Source organism: Drosophila suzukii, chromosome 2R (genome assembly GCF_043229965.1).
Source record: "Drosophila suzukii chromosome 2R, CBGP_Dsuzu_IsoJpt1.0, whole genome shotgun sequence".
NCBI lineage: Eukaryota > Metazoa > Arthropoda > Insecta > Diptera > Drosophilidae > Drosophila > Drosophila suzukii.
Window position 1 is genome coordinate 17,799,317 of NC_092081.1, and position 21,768 is coordinate 17,821,084.

At 38.5% G+C, this 21,768-nt stretch overlaps 1 protein-coding gene across 2 annotated transcripts in view; it reads left to right on the top strand.

Annotated features, from left to right (window-relative positions):
• The window catches only part of LOC108009302 (terminal nucleotidyltransferase 5C), a 53,320-nt gene extending 31,934 nt beyond the window's left edge, over nucleotides 1–21,386 (top strand). Inside the window, exons 1-2 of one of the 2 annotated variants that reach the window (XM_017073552.4) lie at nucleotides 11,771–12,028; nucleotides 16,554–21,386. In XM_017073552.4, the coding sequence (XP_016929041.2) occupies nucleotides 16,608–18,221 (1,614 nt within the window). In that variant the 5' untranslated portion in view covers nucleotides 11,771–12,028; nucleotides 16,554–16,607 and the 3' untranslated portion in view covers nucleotides 18,222–21,386. Of the gene's footprint in view, nucleotides 1–11,770; nucleotides 12,029–16,553 lie in introns of those variants that run through there. The other variant, XM_017073549.4, reaches the window with a different exon arrangement.
• The last annotated feature ends 382 nt before the right edge of the window (nucleotides 21,387–21,768 follow it).

The window sequence follows — 21,768 nt, forward strand, 5'->3', positions numbered from 1 at the left end:
AAATAAGATTCATAGTTTTGGTTAAGCACATTTGATCTTAAATAGTTTGATCTTAATTTATAAGTTACAACATGAGTTATAAAATAGATGGGTCAAAAACAAGATAGTGATATGTATGCAAACAACAAGCTATTCTTCAAGCACAATACCTATATCATTCTGTTTAACCCAGATTTATACATATTGTTATCGGTAAGCTTTCTTTTATGGCGATCTCCTTGCTCTACATTGTGGTACAATATTTGGTAACCTATTTTCCCATAGTAAAAACAATTTGCATATCAACCTATTTCGTTGATTTTCAGGGGGGAGGGGCTATATATCGAGTTTTCGTTTGCATTTGGCACAGGGGTTTTAACATAATTTCCATTATGCATGAGCGGTCTAATCAGAGTTGCATTGGGCAACTTCTCAACTCGATGAGGGTAAAATACAACCCTTTTTTGAAATGCAATCGAGTTTTGATAAAATGCTGTTGTGGTCTAGTTAATGCTTCTGTTGTTTCTGCAGTTGTTGCTGTTGTAGCCTGCTGCTACTATTATTATTATTATTTTGTTGTTGTTGTTGGTATTGCTATTGATTGTCAACCTTCAGCGAACAACGTTGTATGCCGCACACGGCGAAGGTCGGCCACTGCGTTCGTTGTCCGTTGTTGCATTTATTGTTGTTTTCATCGTTGTCGTTGTTGTCGACGAACTGCGGCCTATCGGCATTTATTTCATGCACAAAAAACTAAAACTAAAACTGAACTGAACCGATCCGATCCGAACGAGCTTTGAGCTATATGCATTTACATATGTACATTCGGCTACCAAATGCACATATGCCTATATATCTTTGACTTTGATTATATATAGATTGGTCGGTCTGTCTGTCGCGACTGTGTGTATCTGTGTGCAATTGCGAAATTTGCACCGTTCTAATTAAAAATGGATACGTTCAAGTTAAGGACAGACGCAGCTAATTGAATTAAGGCGAGAATGCTCGTGTACTACAGATATTTATACATATGTACATATGTACCTAAGGGCATTTTACACCTGCTGTTGGCTATTTTGGTACCCAAAAAAAATTATTGAATGTAAACACGGTTAAATGATTGTAAACTATATATTATCCACGTTGCCATAGTTTCCCCCATTTCGCTTTGTTTGGCTTAAAACAATGGCAAACAAGGTAAATACGAACAACTTTCAGCTGTTTAAATAGCATGTGAGAGCCTAAATTAAAAAAATGAGAAAAGAAATTGTGTATAGTGTAGATACAAATATAGATATAGATCCAACTGGCCGTATGTAGAGCACAAATGCTGTCCTAGATTGGCCCAAGAATGCGACAATTTTGTTGTTTATTATTGTACAGTGAAGGGTCTATAAAAATATCTGACATCTGTGAGTTAAAATGGCATCCCCTATGGCAAGTGTTCACTTTATTGACCAAATTAATTGAACGAAATGGTGCGCCTTGGCGGAATCTCATTTGGTTTGTGGGTTCTTGTTCTTATTATTTTCTTTTTCGGTTGCCAAGCGCCGTCGAATTTCCCCTCTTTTGTGTATATTTGTAAACATATATTATTCTATTTTCTGAAGCATTTTGGTGGTGACACGTTTATCGGTCGCATGCATAATAAATTTTGAATTCTTATTAACCCTCTCATGTATTTCTTTTGCTTGCAGGTAAGCATCATTATCGAAACTGTCATCGTTATCGGCCCTGCTATCGATATTATTGTGTAAGTAACTCTACATCTACTGTTGTTTTCCCAAAAAGTTCACTGACCAGAAGAAGATAACGAAAAACTTTTCTGTTTGACCACACAGAAATCAAAGAAAAGCGCGTATGCACACAAACCAAACAGAAAAGTAAAAATGGTTAAAAAAAGATTTCACTTTCACGCTTTAAACGGCAAAACGCAGCCAGTCACAGATACTTTGTGGCACTCGCAATGCCAGTTGTTGCCGTTGCATTTGTTGCAGTTGCACTTGCTGTGGCAATGGCCATTGCAATTGCACATAGAAGTTCCACCAGCCGCAAAAGTGAAGATGAAATTTCTGTTTGCTGCGGCTTTTCGGTTGCAGTTTCATCAGAGGCACTCTGCGGCTTTCACACACAAAAATAGTCGACTCCAAATGAACAAGTTGAGGTCTAGTTTGGGAGAATTTTATTACAACTAATTTTATTGCATTTTGCATAAGTGGCTTTTTCCCCCAAAACCGAATGGAGTTTTAAGGAGTTTTCTGCCATTTGCGCAGATTTTATCTTAGTGCTGTTAGCTAATTGTTGGCTCATTAAGTACTTACGTTCAAATAAAAGGTTATAGTCGGAAATAATCAGTGTTTATGGTTGTATTTTTACTGTATTTCTGGGTTTTAGATAGTAGCAAGACTTTGATGATTTCAGTTTTAAGTTTTACCAATGCCTTTTCATAATGTCTTTGAGTATTACTTAAAATGTTTATGATCATCCTAAAATTTGATATTCCTTTTATGGTGAATTGATAAATTAGGACCAAACAGATAATATTAATGACTTTTCTTAGTTTTTAACAATAAAGAACTCTTGATAATTTACAATATAACGCTCTTTCTCTGCTAATTTGTTTATAATCAATTAAGACCAAATAGAAACTCATCTTGGTTTTCCTTCTTCTTTTTTTGGGTTCCCAAAAAGTTTACATTTTTAAGTTGGCCAAGAGATCTCGATCTCACAACTCACGCTGCATCTTTCGGCAGTTAGTTTCAGTTTCAGTTTCAGTTTGAGTTTCGGTTTCAGGTGCAATTGCAGTTGAAGTTGCAGTTGCATTCGCAGTTGCAGTTGCCTCAGTGACTGTCTTAGATTAAGTCGCGTCTCTCGGCTCTCAGGTGCTCGTTTTTTTTTATTTCAGTCGGTGGTGCTGTGTGGCACTATATATCCATATAGCCATGTATCCATCTAGCCACATGGTGGTAATGGTGGTGCTGGTGGTGGTGCTTTTGTGGTGGCGCAACGCTTTGGCATGTGCATGTTCATGTGCATGACTCGAGTGCATTGTACAACACACAAAACAACACACCACACACAGCACAACAACACACAGAGGCAAACAACACACATGAACAATTGCCACAACATTAGCAGCAACAATTTGCGGCTTGTTTGGGCTTTGGGGCTGGGCTTTTTGATTTGCTTTCGGTAGTTGCCGCTGTTTGCTAAGTGAAAAGCCTTGTTTTGTTTTCCACTCATTTTCACCATTAGCCGGGGGATTTCCTTTCGGAGTTCAACAGGTCAGCTCATCATTTATGGCCAAGCTGTTGTTTTTTTTTGCTTATAAAATAAATGTCAAATTAAATTTCGTAGTGAATAATAATAATAATAATAAATATACAAATGTTTGAAAACTCCTTTCACTTTTTTGAAAAGTTGAAACCAATCCGTCGTTGTTGCTGTTGCTGTTGTGTTGCTGTTGCTGTCGTGCAACGAAGCATTGCCTGCAGCAGCAGCAGCAACATCGCAGAATGTTTGCCACATTGCCACAGATACTCGAGGCAAGGTGGCATTTCAGAGTTCCACTGACACAGAGACCAACTAAAGCGCAACGCAAAAACGCAACGCGAAGCGAAACGAATCGAATCCGAATCGCAAATCGCGAATCGAGCCGAAGTATCTACAAGATACAGAGATACAATGCAACGTTGAACGAACTTTTCAGTGGCCTGCTGCTACTAACCTTTCAGCCATCTAAAGCATACACTCGTCGACACATTCCCTGATCTGATCTGATCTGATCCAGCTGACTCAAGACGATTCTGGCCCGGCCAAGCGCATCAAATGTATCTCGTCGTCGTCGTCGAGAGAGAGAACTATATATGTATAATTGAAATCGGGTTTCTATTTTTATTACTATTTGATGATTTGATGATTGGATGACTTGACGACCGCCTGATGGCTGCGCACTCGAGTGGAGCTGAGCAAAAACCGAAGGCATCGACTCATGTCTAATAAGCAGATTACGCAGCTCGCACTTGAATGCCCACACATTGCTGCAAATCAACAGCACACTTCAAACTCAAGAATATGCCAAAAAAAATATGAAGAAAAATTACCAAGATGCTCGGATAAATTAAGGAGATTCAGAGCATGCTTAATGACGTAATTTTTGGCGGATCTATAATTGAATCTTAATTTTCTATGGACGTTTTCTCGTCTAGATGCTCAACCAAAAGGTTTTAAACTACTAATTTCCATACATTCTCTAGGCTTTATTTAACATAGGCCTTCAAAGCTGATTTGTTTTTCTAATTCTGTCATAAATTGATAGCTTTGTAAAAATCTCTAATGACTGTGTTAAAAGTTTTAAGGTTTTCAAATCTACAACGATTTTAAAGATTACAATTTTGTGTTATATCTAAATTTATAACAATAGAGTTAAAACCAGTTCACCTACAGCTCCTACGTTTATACTAAATATTCTTTCTGTAGTTTTGATTTGTGCCAAGATTAAAGCTAAAAGAATATTTCTTATATTTAGAATATGAAAGTAAATTCTAGTGATCTAAAAAATGTGTGTATCTGAAATCTAAATATATTATTCTTAATATACTTTCTTAATTTAGGCTTAGCCTAAGCATTTTCGATTAGAGAAAGCAATTGAGATTAGGTAACAAAAGTCAAAGAGATTTAGAGCAGGCTTCACTTTGTTGAATTTATAATTGAATTAACAATTTTCTTTCAAATTATTTATGTTTTTATATCTTTCCCAGTTGCATAACAGCCACTTTTTTTACGGTCCACTTGAAATGGCAGCCACGTAGCTGTCGAGAGTTGTTGTCACGTCTCAGAAAGAAAGTGAAATTACAAAATTTGAAAAATCGAACAGAAACCCTAAAGTTGAGCAAAGCAATAGGGCAGACACTGGCCAGCAGGTCAACTACTCAGGGGGTAAATTCCAATAGTTCAGATTTTTAAGTCCAGTCGGGCACGAACTGAATGAAGACTTAACAATGGGTTCAATATAGATAGATAACGGATTGTGGATTTAAAGATTTATAGATTGTAGATTGTAGATTGCAGTTGATTATGCGATCGTGATTTGTTAGGGCCATTAAACGATTTGGCCTGCACGTGCTGGCCGCAGCTGAGGATCTCAATCATTTAGCACATCATCTGAGTGTTTGATTGATGTCTGTGATAAGGCCAGCCATATAAGTATGTAAATATTTTTTAATCCCGCCGATGTGTACTATACATAAGATGTAATAAGCAATAATTTTCTGAATTTTTGTTTGTGCAAGCAATTTAATTTTTTATTTCATTCGTTGCCGAGTCTTCTTCTCTCCGCCATCTCGATTTATTTTTATTGTACTTATTTGCCTGCATATATATGAAAAAAAGTAGGTATGTAAGAGCGTCTTTGGGTCAATAAACCCCCGTCGACTTTAGCACGCCGTTGGGGGATAGGGGATGGGGAAAAAAAGTGAACTGGACACGATTATTAAATTGTTATTTAAATGAACTTAAGCTGCAAGCATGGCCCAGATCTTGAACACTTAAGGGACACTTAGCGCAGGCAACATAAATCAGCTGTTGGACTTGTTTGTTTGGCCCACGATCAGTTAATTGCCTTGTTTTCGAGCCCAGTTAGCAGTGAATCAACATCAACACACTCGCCAGGTAAATCCCAATTGAGTTAGTCATCATCATCATCCCAGCCCATCATCAATCCCACGTTGAACACATTTTTGATCAATTTATTTGTGGGTCGAGAAATGCAATTTGCAATTAAACAAGCTTGCATCTTTATCGTTTCGGGCATGCCAAAAGCAGTGGGTATAAAAAAAGATACTTTTCATTCGTGCTAAACAACCCAACTAATCCGCACCTGAATCTGGCACAATCGTTGACTGTAGATACAACTGTTTTTCACTTTTACCCTATTTTTATATCATTCGCATGTATATATAGATACAGATTGTTTCAGTTGACATTTTTTCAGCTTACCTGGCGTGTTCTACTTAGTAGCTATGTTTTGCCGATTTCGTACTTATCATTTTGGCCAGCGGAAATGTGTTGTTTGCGGTATAACTTCTTTGGTGTTGCTAGCGGAAGTCAAAGTGGTTAGAAAAAATAAAGTTCAGCAAGAAAAGAGTAGATAAAGTTCTGATGGGGAAAGCCCTTTGAGGAAAAACCAAATATTTATAGCAATGAACGTAGTGTAGTGGAAAGATAGTAATTCTTAACAAGGAAGAACGCTATAGTCGAGTACCTCGACTATCAGATACCCGTTACTCAAAGGGAAATGGAGATATGCAAGCAGCAAAGCGAAATTAAAATGCGCCACCTACCGGCGGTAGACAGATTTAAGCATTATGGGCGTTAGAGTGGGCGTGGCAAAATTATTTTTGGATCAATCGATAGGTATTGACGACACCAATACATTTCAGTTAAAATTTTTTATCTAGCATGCAAATTGTGGGCGTCACAGGTTTTCGCGGTTTGTGGGCGTTTAAGTGGGCGTGGCAAACTTTTTTTTAGGTCAATCGATAGGTATTGATGAGAACAATACATTTCAGTTAAAATTTTCTATCTAGCATCAAAACTGTAGGAGTTACAGTTTTGGGCGGTTTGTGGGCGTTAGAGTGGGCGTGGCAGTCTACTGAAACAAACTTGCGCTGCGTAAGAAGCTCAGGAATCTGTACGCCAAATCTCAATAGCCTAGCTCTCATAGTTTCCGAGATCTCAGCGTTCATCCGGACGGACAGACAGACGGACAGACGGACAGACGGACAGACGGTCAGACGGACAGACGGACAGACGGACAGACGGACATGGCTAGATCGACTCGGCTAGTGATCCTGATCAAGAATATATATACTTTATGGGGTCGGAAACGCTTCCTTCTGCCTGTTACATACTTTCCGACGAATCTAGTATACCCTTTTACTCTACGAGTAACGGGTATAAAAATAGTATAGATACTAGGAATATCCCAACGGAAATCAATTTATGAAATGTTTACTTATTTAGGACTGCCTTCAAATAACCATCTATAATATATGGCCTCTCAAGGTTTAGGAGATTAATGAGTTTAGAATGAACAATAATACTTTTTTTGAGGAGCTGCCATATCTCGACAGAAGTGCATCCCCCACAGTTATTGTTTTAATTTTCACCTGGCTGTCCGTGCTTATATGGATACATATATTAACTTGATTTGAGCACAGCAGATGCGACTCGATTCCGATTCCCAGGAAGCAATTGATAGCGGCTAAAGAACAGTTTAAGTGGCACGAAGTCATTTATCAATTTTAATTACAACCACTATGGCAACGAAATTTCAAAAGTTAAAGCGAAAGGGAGTGGAGGGAGTATTGTTTTGTTATTGGTAGGCTTCAAGGTCTTTCGAACGAACGCGCACACATCGAAAGTATCTCGGAGTTTCGTTGTAAGCGATTTTAATTGATTCCGAGTCAAATTGCCATTAACTGATAGATGGAAGGCACGTCGACAGACAGGTAGAGACAAAAAAAACAAGCACACACCTTAGAGGCCCCTCCAGACCCTCTGATACCCCTTGATAAACCCTGGATAACCCCCGATTGCCCCTTCTAAGTCCGCATGCCAAAACTTCATTACTATTCTGCCTATTTGAGCGACTGTTTGTTTGCCTGTGTATCCCATAGATACACAGATACTCATCGTCACATTGCTGTAATTATAAGTTGCATGATTCTGAAAAGTCACGCTAAAAAACAATGAGTATCCAAAACAACAACCGCAGAACAACACTCCAGACACCACTAAAGCACATCAAAAACGATATCAAAACTAGGCGAACAGCAATTCGCCATTTTCAATGCCAATAAAAAAAAAGTATCTATATAAGAACTACGCAAAAAGCCACGAAGACGAGCAACGAAAACAAAAACACCATTTGCAATTGAAAGTTTGTTTATCTGTTGGATTTAATCGCTTAATTAAAATCATTTGATACACAAAACGAAATAAAACCGCAGGAGTAGTTAGTTTTAAGTCCCAGCTTTGTCAAGAGATTAAAGCCAAATGTTTAAACAAGCGAAAATGACAATATAAATTAAATTGCATAGTAAAACCGGAAAAACATTGAAGTTAATCAAATACTGTTGGTAAAGAAGTCAAAATAAATGAAGTCAAGTTCTAGCGTAATAATTAAAGTCCTATAAAACAACGACCTAAATATTTGTACTTGTTTTGGTTTCTTTGCAGGTAAATATTTGCCGCACTCAGGTTTTCATGGTAACAAATAATGATAAATATTATGGCAGGCAAAACAAAAAAATACCAATTTTACATAACAATTTTTGTTATGAACAATATTTGCACAAATGTCATATGTTTGATCAGAATCATTTGGGTTGACAAATTGGATTTTCCGGATATAGATTATATAGTAAAGCGCAGGTTTGCCCCTAATTTCCCCATCTATTAACTAATCGCAAAAAAATGGTTAGCCCCTTGTTTTTTCAGGGCGGTAACTTTCTAATTTCTGTCCATTTTAATGATCTTCAATTAAATTGCTTTATCTAAATTTGCCCAATCTCAATTTGGATTGTGATTTACTTTTGTGTTAATAACTAAGTTCTGATTAATTTTATTTTTTTCCTGCCACTATTTATTTCTATTACTATTTTAAGCACGAGTTGCAAATGGGCCTAGTTGATTGCATAATCGGGGGGACTTAGCCATAAGTTGAGAAGAGAAAGACAGACCAGCCCACGAATAAATTATATTATCCAAGTGACTATTGTCTAATAAAATCAAAGCAAGTCGACTCAAATAAAATTCAACTGACTCTCCCTCTTGATTCTCCACTTTTGTGTCACGTTTCGACTCGGTTCCCCATTTATTTGACACAGAAAAGAAATAAGGAAAATTAAACCCGACCAAAGTAGAGCCCCGCCAGACAAGCAAAACCGAAAGTTAAGAAGCAATGAAAAAAAAATGCTGAAAGGTGAAGCCGAAACCAATAAACGGTAGATAGAAAAGATACAAAGAAAAAGAGAGAAAGGAAGTAAATTTAAGCTAAAAGAAATTCAATTTCCGCTTTGTCATACACGGCAAAGGGCTAATAATACTTCCGATCAGCAGTTTGCAACTCATTTACAGGGTCAACAATAATATATGCACAAAGTGTTTTTCATTAGTTTAGTGATTACCGGATTTTTTTTTAAAGAAATCAAGTTGAATAAACATTTGTTAAGTGCCTGTTTAGATTCCAACTGCAACTGATCTGTCAAAAAAGCGCTGACTAGTTCTCAATATCAAGAATTAATAGGTCTATTTTGTTCTTAATCATTTTTAGGAATATCAGGAAATTAATAAAATCTTTTTTAAGCAAAAACTTAGATGTTTTTGTAAAAGTTAGATCTATAAGGAATAGGTTTCTTTAAGAAATATAACATAAATAGACCATTTTCAAGACTTGGTACTCTATAGATAACTTTTTGAACTTTGTAAAGGGCATTTACCACTTCGATTGGATTGTATCTCCAAGTATTCCCCAATTCTCGGGCCCTGAGTGTCGGCACTTTCATTTTCAGTCTTGTTGGCAGTATGTGAAGCTATGCCAAAAACGCAAGTGTATCTGAATCTGATTTCTGATTTCGACCGCGTGTGCTCGAAGCGGATTTTGTTGGATCGAATTGAATGCGTATTTGAAATGTCGGTCGAACCGGTTTTGGGGTCTGAGGTTTTTCGGGCATTCATTGGGCATTCAGTGCGCCTGGCATAACAATTAGTTGCGACTTGCATTTTTGTGGATCGATGGTGGGTGTGGGGGTGATAGCTAGAATTTGGCCGCCACACTTTCGTTTCGGCCTTTTGGCCAAGCCCTGTTGAATGTCGGAATGGCGGAACTTGAGGTATGATGGTGGTATCCAAAGCCAAAGCCAAGCGTGAGATACAGATACATTCATTCGCAATGGACACGGCTTATTGGGTCAGGGTCGCCCTGAATGAGTCTGCGTCTTGCCAAACAAGCGAGCCGCGTCGCACCAAGCCATCATCGGTCGCAGATACAGATACGGTATTATGCTATAAGGTATACTAGTATACTACCAACCAACAACTAGCAACTAGCTGGCAACAACAATAGCATTAATAATGGCAACAAGCTTGGCCCGACAGCGACCTCAGCTCTCCGCGGTTTATATTATATTTCTCGTGTGCTGCCGCTGCAGTGCAAGATGGTTTCGTATCTGCAAGATACATTAACGCTTGCCTCAATGTTACCGCCGTGCTTTTTCAGGCTTCCATCACGAGCGACGTATAGGCATTAATCAAGCCATACATCCAAAAACAACCTTTCAAAAAAATACAAAAAACAAAAAAACAACCGAAAAACACCAAGTCACAAAAAGCGTTGCAAAATGTTTCGTTCAAAATGTTGGTTAAATTATAACATTGAACCGAACCGGCCAAAAGTTATTCTACTCGGGGAATAACGGTAAGGCTAATGAAGCTAAATTATAATAATTAACTGTACTGCATACATTATGGCATTGGAATTTTTGTGCTCATCTCATTACTGATGTTATAAAAGGCCAGTGCAGAGCAGTCGAAACAGGAATAATATAATATATAATATATAAGGTATACATCAGATAAATACCCCACATATAGCAAGATTATTGTTGCTATTCACATAATTTTGTGTTTATTTTTGGCTATCGTTTTGTCGTCTACCAAATTAACATACACATAATTCTAATCTCTTGGGACGCAGGAGAATTCCGCCTTATCGCTAGTATTATTGGGTCTGCTCTTTTCCGCTTATCAGAAAATTGTTCTTGGTTTATTGTTTTGTGCTATTACTTTTTCGGTTCTCGTTTTTATTTATTTACTTTCTGCGGTTCTGCGGCTTTATTTGAATGTAAATATATATTTTAAGTGCTCTTATCATTTAATTGTTTAATAATTTTAAGGCAAATAACTCCCGTTTTTAAACATGATTGTGCAAATAAATTTCTTTATTAATTAAGAACCTTCATTCAGTAAAAATAAATAAAAATAAAAATAAAATACTTGATCTACAAAAAAATCTCAAAATGTATCTTACAAATTAATGAAAGTGAAAAATGCAATACGAAAATGGTTAACAAGCACACACATACATATATAGAACCACCCAAAGACCTGCTTCTTCTTCTTATTCGATTCATCAGCTGAGCGAACAGCACCCGCATATTGCAGTGCATCAAAAAAAAGTGTGGGGGAGGGGGGTTTGAATTGAAAGAGACAGATAGCAACAGAAAGAGAGAGAGGGGGAGAGATCGACCGACTAACCCACAGTAGTAGTTGTATATGTGCCCTTCTAAAAAAGCCCTCCCAAAAGCATTAAACCTACTCAAACCGCATTCCACTCAAGAGAGCCCTGTGACGTCAGCCGGGAGAGAGCTTTTCGCGATTCCGATTGGAGTTTTTTTTTTCTGAGCAGACCACAAAACCCGGTTGAGAGAGCAGAGAGCATATCTTTTATCTCGCTTTTTCACTCGCTTACGTTGGCTGACACTTACGTTACGTCAATTCATTTTTTCAGAGCAGAGAGCAGCAGACTTACGTTAGCTTACGTTTCATTTTGTTTTTGAACGCGCAACTTAACGGTCGTCTGTCGCTCTGCGGCGCATTATAAAAAATTAAATAAAATCAAATGAGAGTGTGAGAAGCCGAAATTTAAATTAAAAATCATATATTAAATACAAAGTGTAGAAGTGTGTTCAGAAGAAGCAAAGAAATAACAACCAGTGTGTATGTGAGTGCAATTTGCCAACAGATATTTATTTCACATTCAAACACGCGAGTTAAATTGAAATCGCGGCGAACGAGAAAAAAAAAGTCGGAGTCGCTTAGTCGCGTTTAGTAGGCGCCAATTGTGGGCACCACCACCCACCAAACCCCCAAATCCGCCACCCACCGCCGCCTCCTCCTCGAATTTTCCTTTTTCTTCGTTGGTGATGCGGTGCTAAAACAAAATCCACACGGAATCCAAGTTGGTTTTAGCCTCACTTTAAAGTCGGTACGTTAAAAAAAGGAAATAGAAACTAGGCTAGTGTGTGAATTAGACATATACGCCGCCGAGCCACGCCGCCGCCGCCGCCGATTTTTTGCTTTTTTGACGCGCCGCCGCCGAGTCACGTAAAAACCGGCGCGGCGGCGGCGGCGGCGGCGTTCGGCGTCATACAAATTTTTATTCATTTTATAAATAAAAAAGGTTATTATTAATATATCCTAAAAAAAATTTCGACAATAATCGCTTTCAGTTATCGATTAAATGTAAGGAAAGTTTTTCTTAAGAATTTTTTTTAATAGTTTAATAATGAAGACAATGAATTTCAATTTCAATCAATTTCAATAAATCTCAAAACTGTCAAGTCAAGAAAAGACAATGAATCTTAAAACTGTCAAATCAAGAAGAGACTGTTATTTTGTTTTAATTTTAGTTTAAGTTGTTATTTCGCTTTACTTACTTATTAATTATGAAGTCAATAATTTCAGTTTAATTTGTTATTTCGCTTAACTTACTTATTAATTATCAAGTCAAGAAAAGGCTCTTATTTAGTTTTAGTTTAATTTGTTATTTTGCTTGACTCACTTATTAATAAAAGGAAAAAAAATCAGTTTATTAAATGCTTACGCCGCCAGCCGCCGACAATTTCACCGGCGGCGTACCCGCCGCCGCCGCCGGTTCTTTCTAACGGCTACGCCGCCGCCGCTGGGTAATTTAGAACTCTACGCCGCCGCCGCTGCTGAAACCATCGGCGTAAACCTCTAGTGTGAATAGATAGAAATATGTTTTTAATTTGGGTTACTTTTATGGGTTCGGGTTACTTAAGTGTAGAAACAATGATTTCTAACGTTTCAATCCGAAAGGTTAACAAATTTTAAAAAATGTTAGGACTGATTCTTTTTATTTCTTTTATTTTTAAACATAGATCAAAATTAAAATCAGTTAGTTTTTTTTCTGTGTGCATGTAGGCTTTGATTTTTCGTGTTTTTTCTTTACATTTATTTTTTTTTCGTTAATAGACTTTCTGCCATTGTTGGGCTATTTGCTGCTTTCCTTAGCCGCGAACATGGAGAAAGAAAGAAGGCAAAAAACAACGATTTTCACTTTTATTTGAGACCAGTCTAGGCCAACACACACACGAAAGACTTATGTAGAAACCATTGCACCTGTTTGCATGTCTGAGTGAAGCAGCTGCACTGCCACCGAAACACCGTTATGATAATGATAAAGTTAAAGATACAAAGATACAGATACTGCACTACGAAGTTCGAGATTACTAATCGTGTATAAATCGATACAAATTGCAAAGATAATGTATTCATAATTGTGAAATTAAGTTCTGATTCACAGGGAAAAGTGTAATTGTTATAGTATTTTTCTTAATAATGGTGTACACAAATCTATCTATTAAAATTGAGGGTCTTATTTATTAAAATATTCATTGAAAGTAAAAATAATATTCCTAATAAAAGGATTGTTAATTTTTTTTATACTTTTAAAACTAGCTATATTTATTTTACTGCTTATCTAACAATCATCAACCTGTGTTTTCTGTGACTCAGAAACCCGCTTTGGTCCTAAAACTATAGAAAGTAATTAACAAAATTATCAAATTTGATTTGATTTCACACTTTGCCTTAGCCACCAACTAGCGTAAATGTGTTAATCAAATTTAGGTTGGGGAAAAACTAACATTTGCAGGAGAGTTTAAGTTCCTGGCTGCAGTTCTTCAAGGGCGAATTCCTTGCAATTTCGATTGCCGCCTCATGAAAATGCAGTTTAAACAATTACAATAAATACATGACAGCCGCAACAGCGGCAATTTGTGCTTGTGCGCGACGTCAATGGCAATTAATAAATAACTAATTGTTTGGCTGGGCAATGGCAAAAACAAAAACAAAAAAAGAAAAGCAAACTTAACTGGAACTGAGTGAATAACAATGCCCGTGTATCTGTGTATCTCCACCGCCCTCCAGCTTCTCTCCATCCGCATCTTCAAAAAGTGTGAACTCAGCCACGCGGCAGTTCTCAAGATGCAAAGATACAAAGCGGAATCGCATCGACCCCGAACCCATAACAAAATTTAGTTATATTACCCAATTCACACGAGAACTGAGCACAAATTAATACTCCATCAGTTGGTTGAGTTTGTGTCTTGGGAGTTGCACGAATTTACCACCCAAAATAAGAAATATAACAATTTTGAGAAATAATTTATTATTTTTAATACTGAGTTGCGGGAAACTTGAGTTTCTTTAGTTCACAAGTATCTTTTTTATTGATAATCTATAAGGCCTAGTATTCAACCTAACAAAAAGTCGTCCAAAACCAAGAACTTTTTTTTTTTGACGACTTTTTGTTAGGTCTAAATCTTAAGAGTATCTTTTTCTATAAAATATGACATTTTGGGTTAATATTTTATAAATAAAAGTATGTTAGTTTTTATCAAATAAGGGCAACAAACTACAAATAAATTTATTATTGGTAATCCAAAAATTTTTTTGAAGTATCCTAAAATCCATAATCTTCCATAAATCTTAAAAGTATCTTTTTCTATAAAATATGACATTTTGGGCTAATATTTTATTAATAAAAGTATTTTAGAATTTCACAAATAAGGCAAACAAACTACAAATATCTTTTTTATTGGTAATCCATAAATTTTTAGAAATATCTTAAGTAATATCTTTTTCTTTGGCAGTGACAAAGGTATTTTTTCTAAAGAATTATAGATATTATATGAATAATTTGGAATGATTTTTTATTAACGAAAACAGCTTAGAATTTCACAAATAGAGGTAACAAACTAAAACAATCCTTATCTATCAATAATAAAAGTGTCACCTACCAGTTATTACATCAGCCATATGCTTGATATGGTTAAAACCGTAAAAAATAGATAATCTTAAGAAAAACACCTTCACTTTATAGAGATTAATCGTTTAAAAGTGATCGAGATCTAAGAAAAACAAGCGAAATCGACTGTACTGCTCTGCGTTCTTTCTCGTTTCGCCGTGTTAATGAATGATATAATTTGGTAGTTGTAGAGGCCTTCGAATAGATTTGCATGCGACAGGCGGCTTGTGCAAATCGGCAGGTCAGGTCGAAATTGGAATCGGAATCGGAATCGGGGGTTAACTAAGTCGTTTTGGACTGTACGTACTACGTACGATCGCACTGTGAATCATTTGACGCAATAATAAGAATCCATTTGAATTGTATTATGGCGATTCCTTAACTCGTTCATCACCCCACCTCGCTAATCGTCGCTCTATTGTATATAATATATGGATATTTTGTGCGGTTGCCGGCCAGTTATGCCAGAAAATTAAGTTTTTTTTTGTGAACGCACAAACAAAATGATAAAAAGAGAACCCAAAACTCGCACACACTGGCAGATAAAACTTATACAAGAGATAGAGCTAAACGATATAATAGCCATGCCATGTACAACAGTGGCACAAAACAGAAGGCGAAAAATCGGGGGAATGTGGGATAACGAATAGGGCATATATACTACTATATATATATCATTTTTTTTGGGGGGAAACGAAACACAAACGTCGCCTCGATAACAACGCGGAACTTTCGACTAGTCTAGATCCGATACGATACGATACCAACCGAATTCGATGCGATGCCAAAAACTCTTGTTGTTTTTGACGTAGCCCTCTCGTTTGGACGAGAACGCGAAAAAAAACGTTAAATAAAATCAGCAATAAATAGCACAGCATTTAATGTTTAACGCGTAGGCTGCTCGGCGCACACAGCAACAATCGCCGCGACAGTCGAATTTAGCGAATTTAAAGCAAATTAATTAATTAAAAGAAGCCCCCGGGGCGGCATTTGGCATTGGCTAGATAGAATGGCAAAAACAAATAAATAAATAAATAACAGTGACAATATCATGATGATGAAACGACAACGAAAACAATCATAAAAAGGCGGGACAGGGTGATAAAGTTGGAATAGAAGAGGTGTACTATATTATAACGCTCTGAAAAACCAACTAATAATATGAAGGGAGTTACAAATTTCATTATATTGAACAAATAGGTATTTGTATTCCATGGGAAATGCTTGTAATGAGGAGTATAATATTTAAAATAATTATTTTGATTCCGAACAATAATTTCTAAATTTATATATTTATATATTTATATTTCCTTGAGAATTTTCTCTCGAAACTGTGTATGCCCTTTGCAATCAACAACGTGGCCATCGAAATGTAATCAAACAGTTGCTTTCCAACCAGTATTCATTCGTTAGACCTCGACATTTCCACCTCCACCCAAAATTCCTTATACAAAATTCGGTTTGTTAAAAAACTCGAAAACGAACCAACTCCCAATACGCCACAATAACAAAAACGATGGTAGTGTAGATCGGTGGATAGAACTAACCAACAGCAGCAGATTATATTCACAATAGCCATAGTCTTCTATATATACATAATATAAATATTGGTAGTATCTCTTTTTAAAGAACCCTTTTTCGAAGCTATACTAATTTGCGAACTTTCTATCCTTTGCAGTGCGGGACACTAGACGGTGCCGAACCGTTATATCATCAGCAGCGCAGCAACAGAATGGACGTCTACCAGATCGACGATGGATTCCACTCGGACGGCGGCACCGAGACACCGCCGCCGTCTCCCAGTTCCGGGTCATCGATCGCCTCGACATCTGATCATGGATCGCTGGAGAGCGTCGACACCGGGGGGACGCAGCGGCTGGCCGTGCTATCGTTCGAGCAGGTGAGCAAGCTGCACGATGTCATGGACGAGAAGGTGGCCATCCATGGACGCGGAAACTTTCCCACACTGGAGGTGACTCTAAAGGATCTGGTCAATCTGGTGCGCCGGAAACTGGAGGCCGAGGTGAACGCCGGCGGCGCCGGGGTGTTAGTTAAGGACATCCGTCTCAATGGCGGGGCAGCTAGTCATGTTTTAGCCAGCGAGGATCAGCCGTACAATGACCTGGACCTGATATTCGCCATTGAGCTGAGTTCGCCGCGGGTCTTCGATCGTGTCAAGGTGGCGGTGCTCAATACTCTGCTGGATTTGATGCCCGAGGGCGTCTGCAAGCGTCGCATCTTCACGAGCTGCCTGAAGGAGGCCTATGTGGGCAAGATGGTGAAGGTGAACAATAACAATGACGGCGATCGCTGGTCTCTCATCTCGCTGGGCAATTCGCCGGGACACAAGAATGTGGAGCTAAAGTTTGTCGATTCGATGAGGCGACAGTTTGAGTTCTCTGTGGACTCGTTCCAAATTGTACTCGACTCACTGCTGCTGTTCTACGACTGCGCCGCTCTGCCCATCTCGGAGAACTTCTATCCGACAGTGGTCGGGGAGTCGGTCTACGGGGACTTCCAGGAGGCACTCTACCACTTGCAAAAGAAACTGATCTCAACGCGTCAGCCGGAGGAGATACGAGGCGGCGGCCTACTCAAGTACTGCAATCTATTGGTGCGCAATTACAAGGCCGTCGACTCGCAGCTCATCAAGACCCTGGAGCGTTACATGTGCTCGCGATTCTTCATCGATTTCCCGGACATCAATACGCAGACCACCAAGCTGGAGGCCTATTTGCGTAACCATTTCTGGGGCGTCGATGAGGAACCGCTGCAGTATCAGTACCTGATGCATTTACGCGAGGTGGTCGAGATGTCGACGGTATGTCTAATGGGCCACGAGCGGCGCCAGACGCTCCACCTTATCCAATCGCTGGCCGCCCAGGTGCTCTTCAACAAGCAGGAGAAGCAGCAGCAAGAGCAGTACCAACAGCAACAGCAGCAGCATCATCATCAACAGCAGCAACACCAGCACCAGCAGCAGCAACACCAACACCAACAGCAGCAACGTCAGCATCAGTTCCTGGACCCAGCGCAGCAGCAACAACAACAGCAGCAGCAGCAACTGCAAACACAGACGCAACAGCAACAGCCGCAGCAGGCGGGCACCCTGACCCTGGTCTCGCAGGCACCGCCCACGGGCCAGGCGCAGGCCATCTATGTGCAACAGGCCGCCCCAACCGCCGTGTGCTGCACGAGCAGCGCGGATCAGACGGCGTCAGGAGCACCACAGGCCATACAGATACAGACCGGACCGCCGGGACTCATCTACGCCAACGGCGTCTACTATGCACCTGTGATCCCCAGCACCATCTGCACGTGCAACTCCACCTGGCTGAGCACGTGATTGGGGCAGCAGGAGCAGCAACAGCAGGAGCAGCAGCCGCAGCAACAGTTCCAACAGCAACAGCAGTGGTCAGAGAATGCATTGGGATCGACGCTCTTGGCTGAAACTGAAACTGAACCACCACTAGAAACAGCACCGATAGCACCACCATCTCAACCACCACCAACATTATCATCACCGTCACCAACAGCACCCGGAACTCAAGTCCAAAATCAGATTAGACCCACGACCATCAGCAGTAGCAGCAGCAGCAGCAGCAGCAACAGCAAGAAAAAGAAGAACAAGGTCAAGACTCAAAGTAAGCAGACAGTAGCGGCAACAGAGAGCAATTGTAACGAAACAGCAACCATGACAAGGACAACCAAGAAGAGCAGCAGGACCAAGCAAAAGGCAGCAGCATCAACAGGAGCAGCAGAAGGATCAGGAGCAGCAGTCACTGAACAAGGAGTAGTAGCCGGCGGAGTCACGGGCAGCTTGGTGCTGACACCTCAGCAGGTCAACGGACTGCCCGTCTACAACCAACTGGAAGACGGAGGACGATCGGCGGCGGGCACGTACAGCGGCCAGTTTGCCTACTTCTATCCGCACGACGGCTCGGCGCCCAGTATGTTCCTGCTGGGCGAGGACTCCTACCTCAATGTTACCGAACAGCAGCACCAGCAGCAGCAGCAGCATAATCATCAGTTTGTCTAGGATGTGGAGGAGAAGAACCATGGTCCATGGGTCAAGTTTGCTTGCCTTGTCCTTGGGCACCTTACCATTAGCGTTGATTCATTATTAATTCGGTTGGCTTCTTTCCAATGTTAACTGTATGATCAGAGGTCTATTCACTGTGTTCCTTTTCTATATCCCTAATTCAATGTGACCGGCGACTGTGAAAAGCCTTTCCACGACACACTTGGCACACACACACCCCTTACACACACGCTCCTACTTTAATAATGTAACTATCCCTGAGAGTTTGAACCGCAGACTGAACTTCAGCCGCTGTTAGATGTTGAACAGAGACACCGCCACAATCACTGACCCCCTCTCTCTAAAAAAAAGGACGAAAACGCTTGCGAATCATCAATAATTTGGCTATATTGACCCTTTTACACACAATTTACAACATCCGCGTTGATTGTGTATTTTTCTTTGCCTACGATAACTAAATTTTAATTTGTAAAACCTAAAAAACAAGAAAAAACTAAAAAAAATGATTAAAAAAAATAATGTAAAGCCAAAATTTATTCTGTTTGCTCGGTCAAAAAACGTTTTCATCTTTTCCAATCTCCTTTAATTTTTTTTTGTAATAAAAAAACCCAAAAACCCTTAATCAGTAATGTCTTAATTTTGGATTTGCAAACCCACATATGCCCCCACATCAACCATTGTATTTTTTAATAAACAAACAGACACACAAAACCTAAACAAAAAAGAAAAAAACAAAAACCGTATGCATATGATATAGCCTGTTAATTACGGATTGACCTTTTTGTATGCCAAGTGCAGCAGACGAAGGCGGAGTGTTGGGTTCCAGTCTAGAAATTCCAAGCAACAATCTAATTGCAGGCTGAAATGATAAATTAAAGCGATGATATGTAAATATTAGTCAAATTAAACTGTGGACGAGGACGATGAGGATGAGGATTAGGATTCGTATGAGTAGAGGATATATTTGTCTAGTTTATCAGAAGTTGCTCAATGAAATTCAATTCACAAAACAAGGAAAAACAAAATTAAACATACAGTAATGTGTAGGAAATTGAAAAAAAAAGAAAATCTCTAAACGAAAAGAATGAGAAATGTCATATTTTGTAGAATATTTTCGGTGTGTCAGGCAACAGCAACATATGTGCATGATTGATTGATTGATTGATTGATTGAATTGTTAAAACCAGCTGGGTGATAATTTATGAATGATTAACTGATATAACTTTAAAACATAAATATGCTCTAAACAACAAATATTTATAGTTCGAAACGAGATACATCCATCAAGAAATGTTTGCTTATGTGTAAGTCTCCTGTTTGCAATTGCAACAAACAAAAAAAAAAATACAACAAGCGACTAAGAAATATATACTTATATGCAACCATAATTATATATTTATATCCACAAGAAATGAAAGACAAATGGTCCACAATACAAAATGAATCGAAGATCGATCGACGTGTTGATGAAGATGAATGATTAGTTTACGATGTTTCCTCTCCGTGTGCATTCTTTGATAACTTTGAGAATTGTCTACCAATTACACACTTTTGTATAATGTTAACCCTGAACTTGTGTTTTTGAATTTATGTATTAACTTTAGTTTAAACATTGTGACATATTCGACAAGGTCCAAAGCCAACGTATTCCAATTTGCGATCTGCAAAACATTTTACTTAGTGCAAACTTTAAAACGAGTTAACCTGATACTGAAACTGAAACCGAAACTCTAAAACTGAATCAAATTCTAATCCAAAAACAGATACAGAAAATTAACAAAAAAAAAAACAAACAAACAAACAAATATTGAAGACTATCTGATCTGTCAGAATTCTTTGGTTTTGTCAGCTGCAATGAAAATGGTTTATTTTTTATTTGGGTCCCATAGCAAATGCCTGGGCTGGGCGGATTGTGTTTTTACATACAAAAGAATACAATACAATACAATAAAATATATATATTATTTAGCTGTATGTTAGTTGGATAAGCCTGTAGAGAAGTGGACATTTTTTGAAATATCTCTAGCATGTAATCTTAAATTTATACATCTACATATACAGATAAAGATACAAGATACAGATACCAGATATAATTGTAAATTCAAGCAAATCAATCAACAATCCATTGAGATTTGTATATAATATATATACTTAATTATGTATATCTAATTATTATACCAACAAACACACACCCACACACACACACACACATAAAACACAAGCAGACACCACACAAGCATACACACCCACACAACAATATATAAATATTACTTACATATTACATTATATATATAATTGATAATAATAATAATGTATCTATATCTATACCATATACAACAATTACCATACATATTACTTCTGTGCGCTTCTTGCGATCTAAGGAATTTCAATAAAAACAAACAAAAATACCTAAAAAGTATAAAACCAGCGAAAAATACAAAAAAATATACAAAAAACAAAAAATATAAATCCGTTTGAGCATTTATCACTCTCGGTTTTTGGACATGGGGGACATATGGACATATGGACATGGGGGTTTCGAGTTCGAGAAGTTCGTTGGCAGATTCGCCATCCATAACCATAACCAGTTGGCCAATGGAATGGAATGGAATGGTCAACTGTTTCCTCCTTTCCAATTTTATGGCTAACATCTGCCGATTATGACCGAGGAGCAGAGTTGGGGACCCCGCCGAAATGCATCTTGGGAGTGGGGTCTTAAGACAGCCTCAACCTCGACTTCAGCTGAAGAGCTACAACTTCATCTTCATTTTCATTTGCAGCCGGTTGGCTTTCGCTTCTTCTGCTGGTTTCACTTTTTTGTACAATTTAATTCGCATGTGTTTTTCGGGTA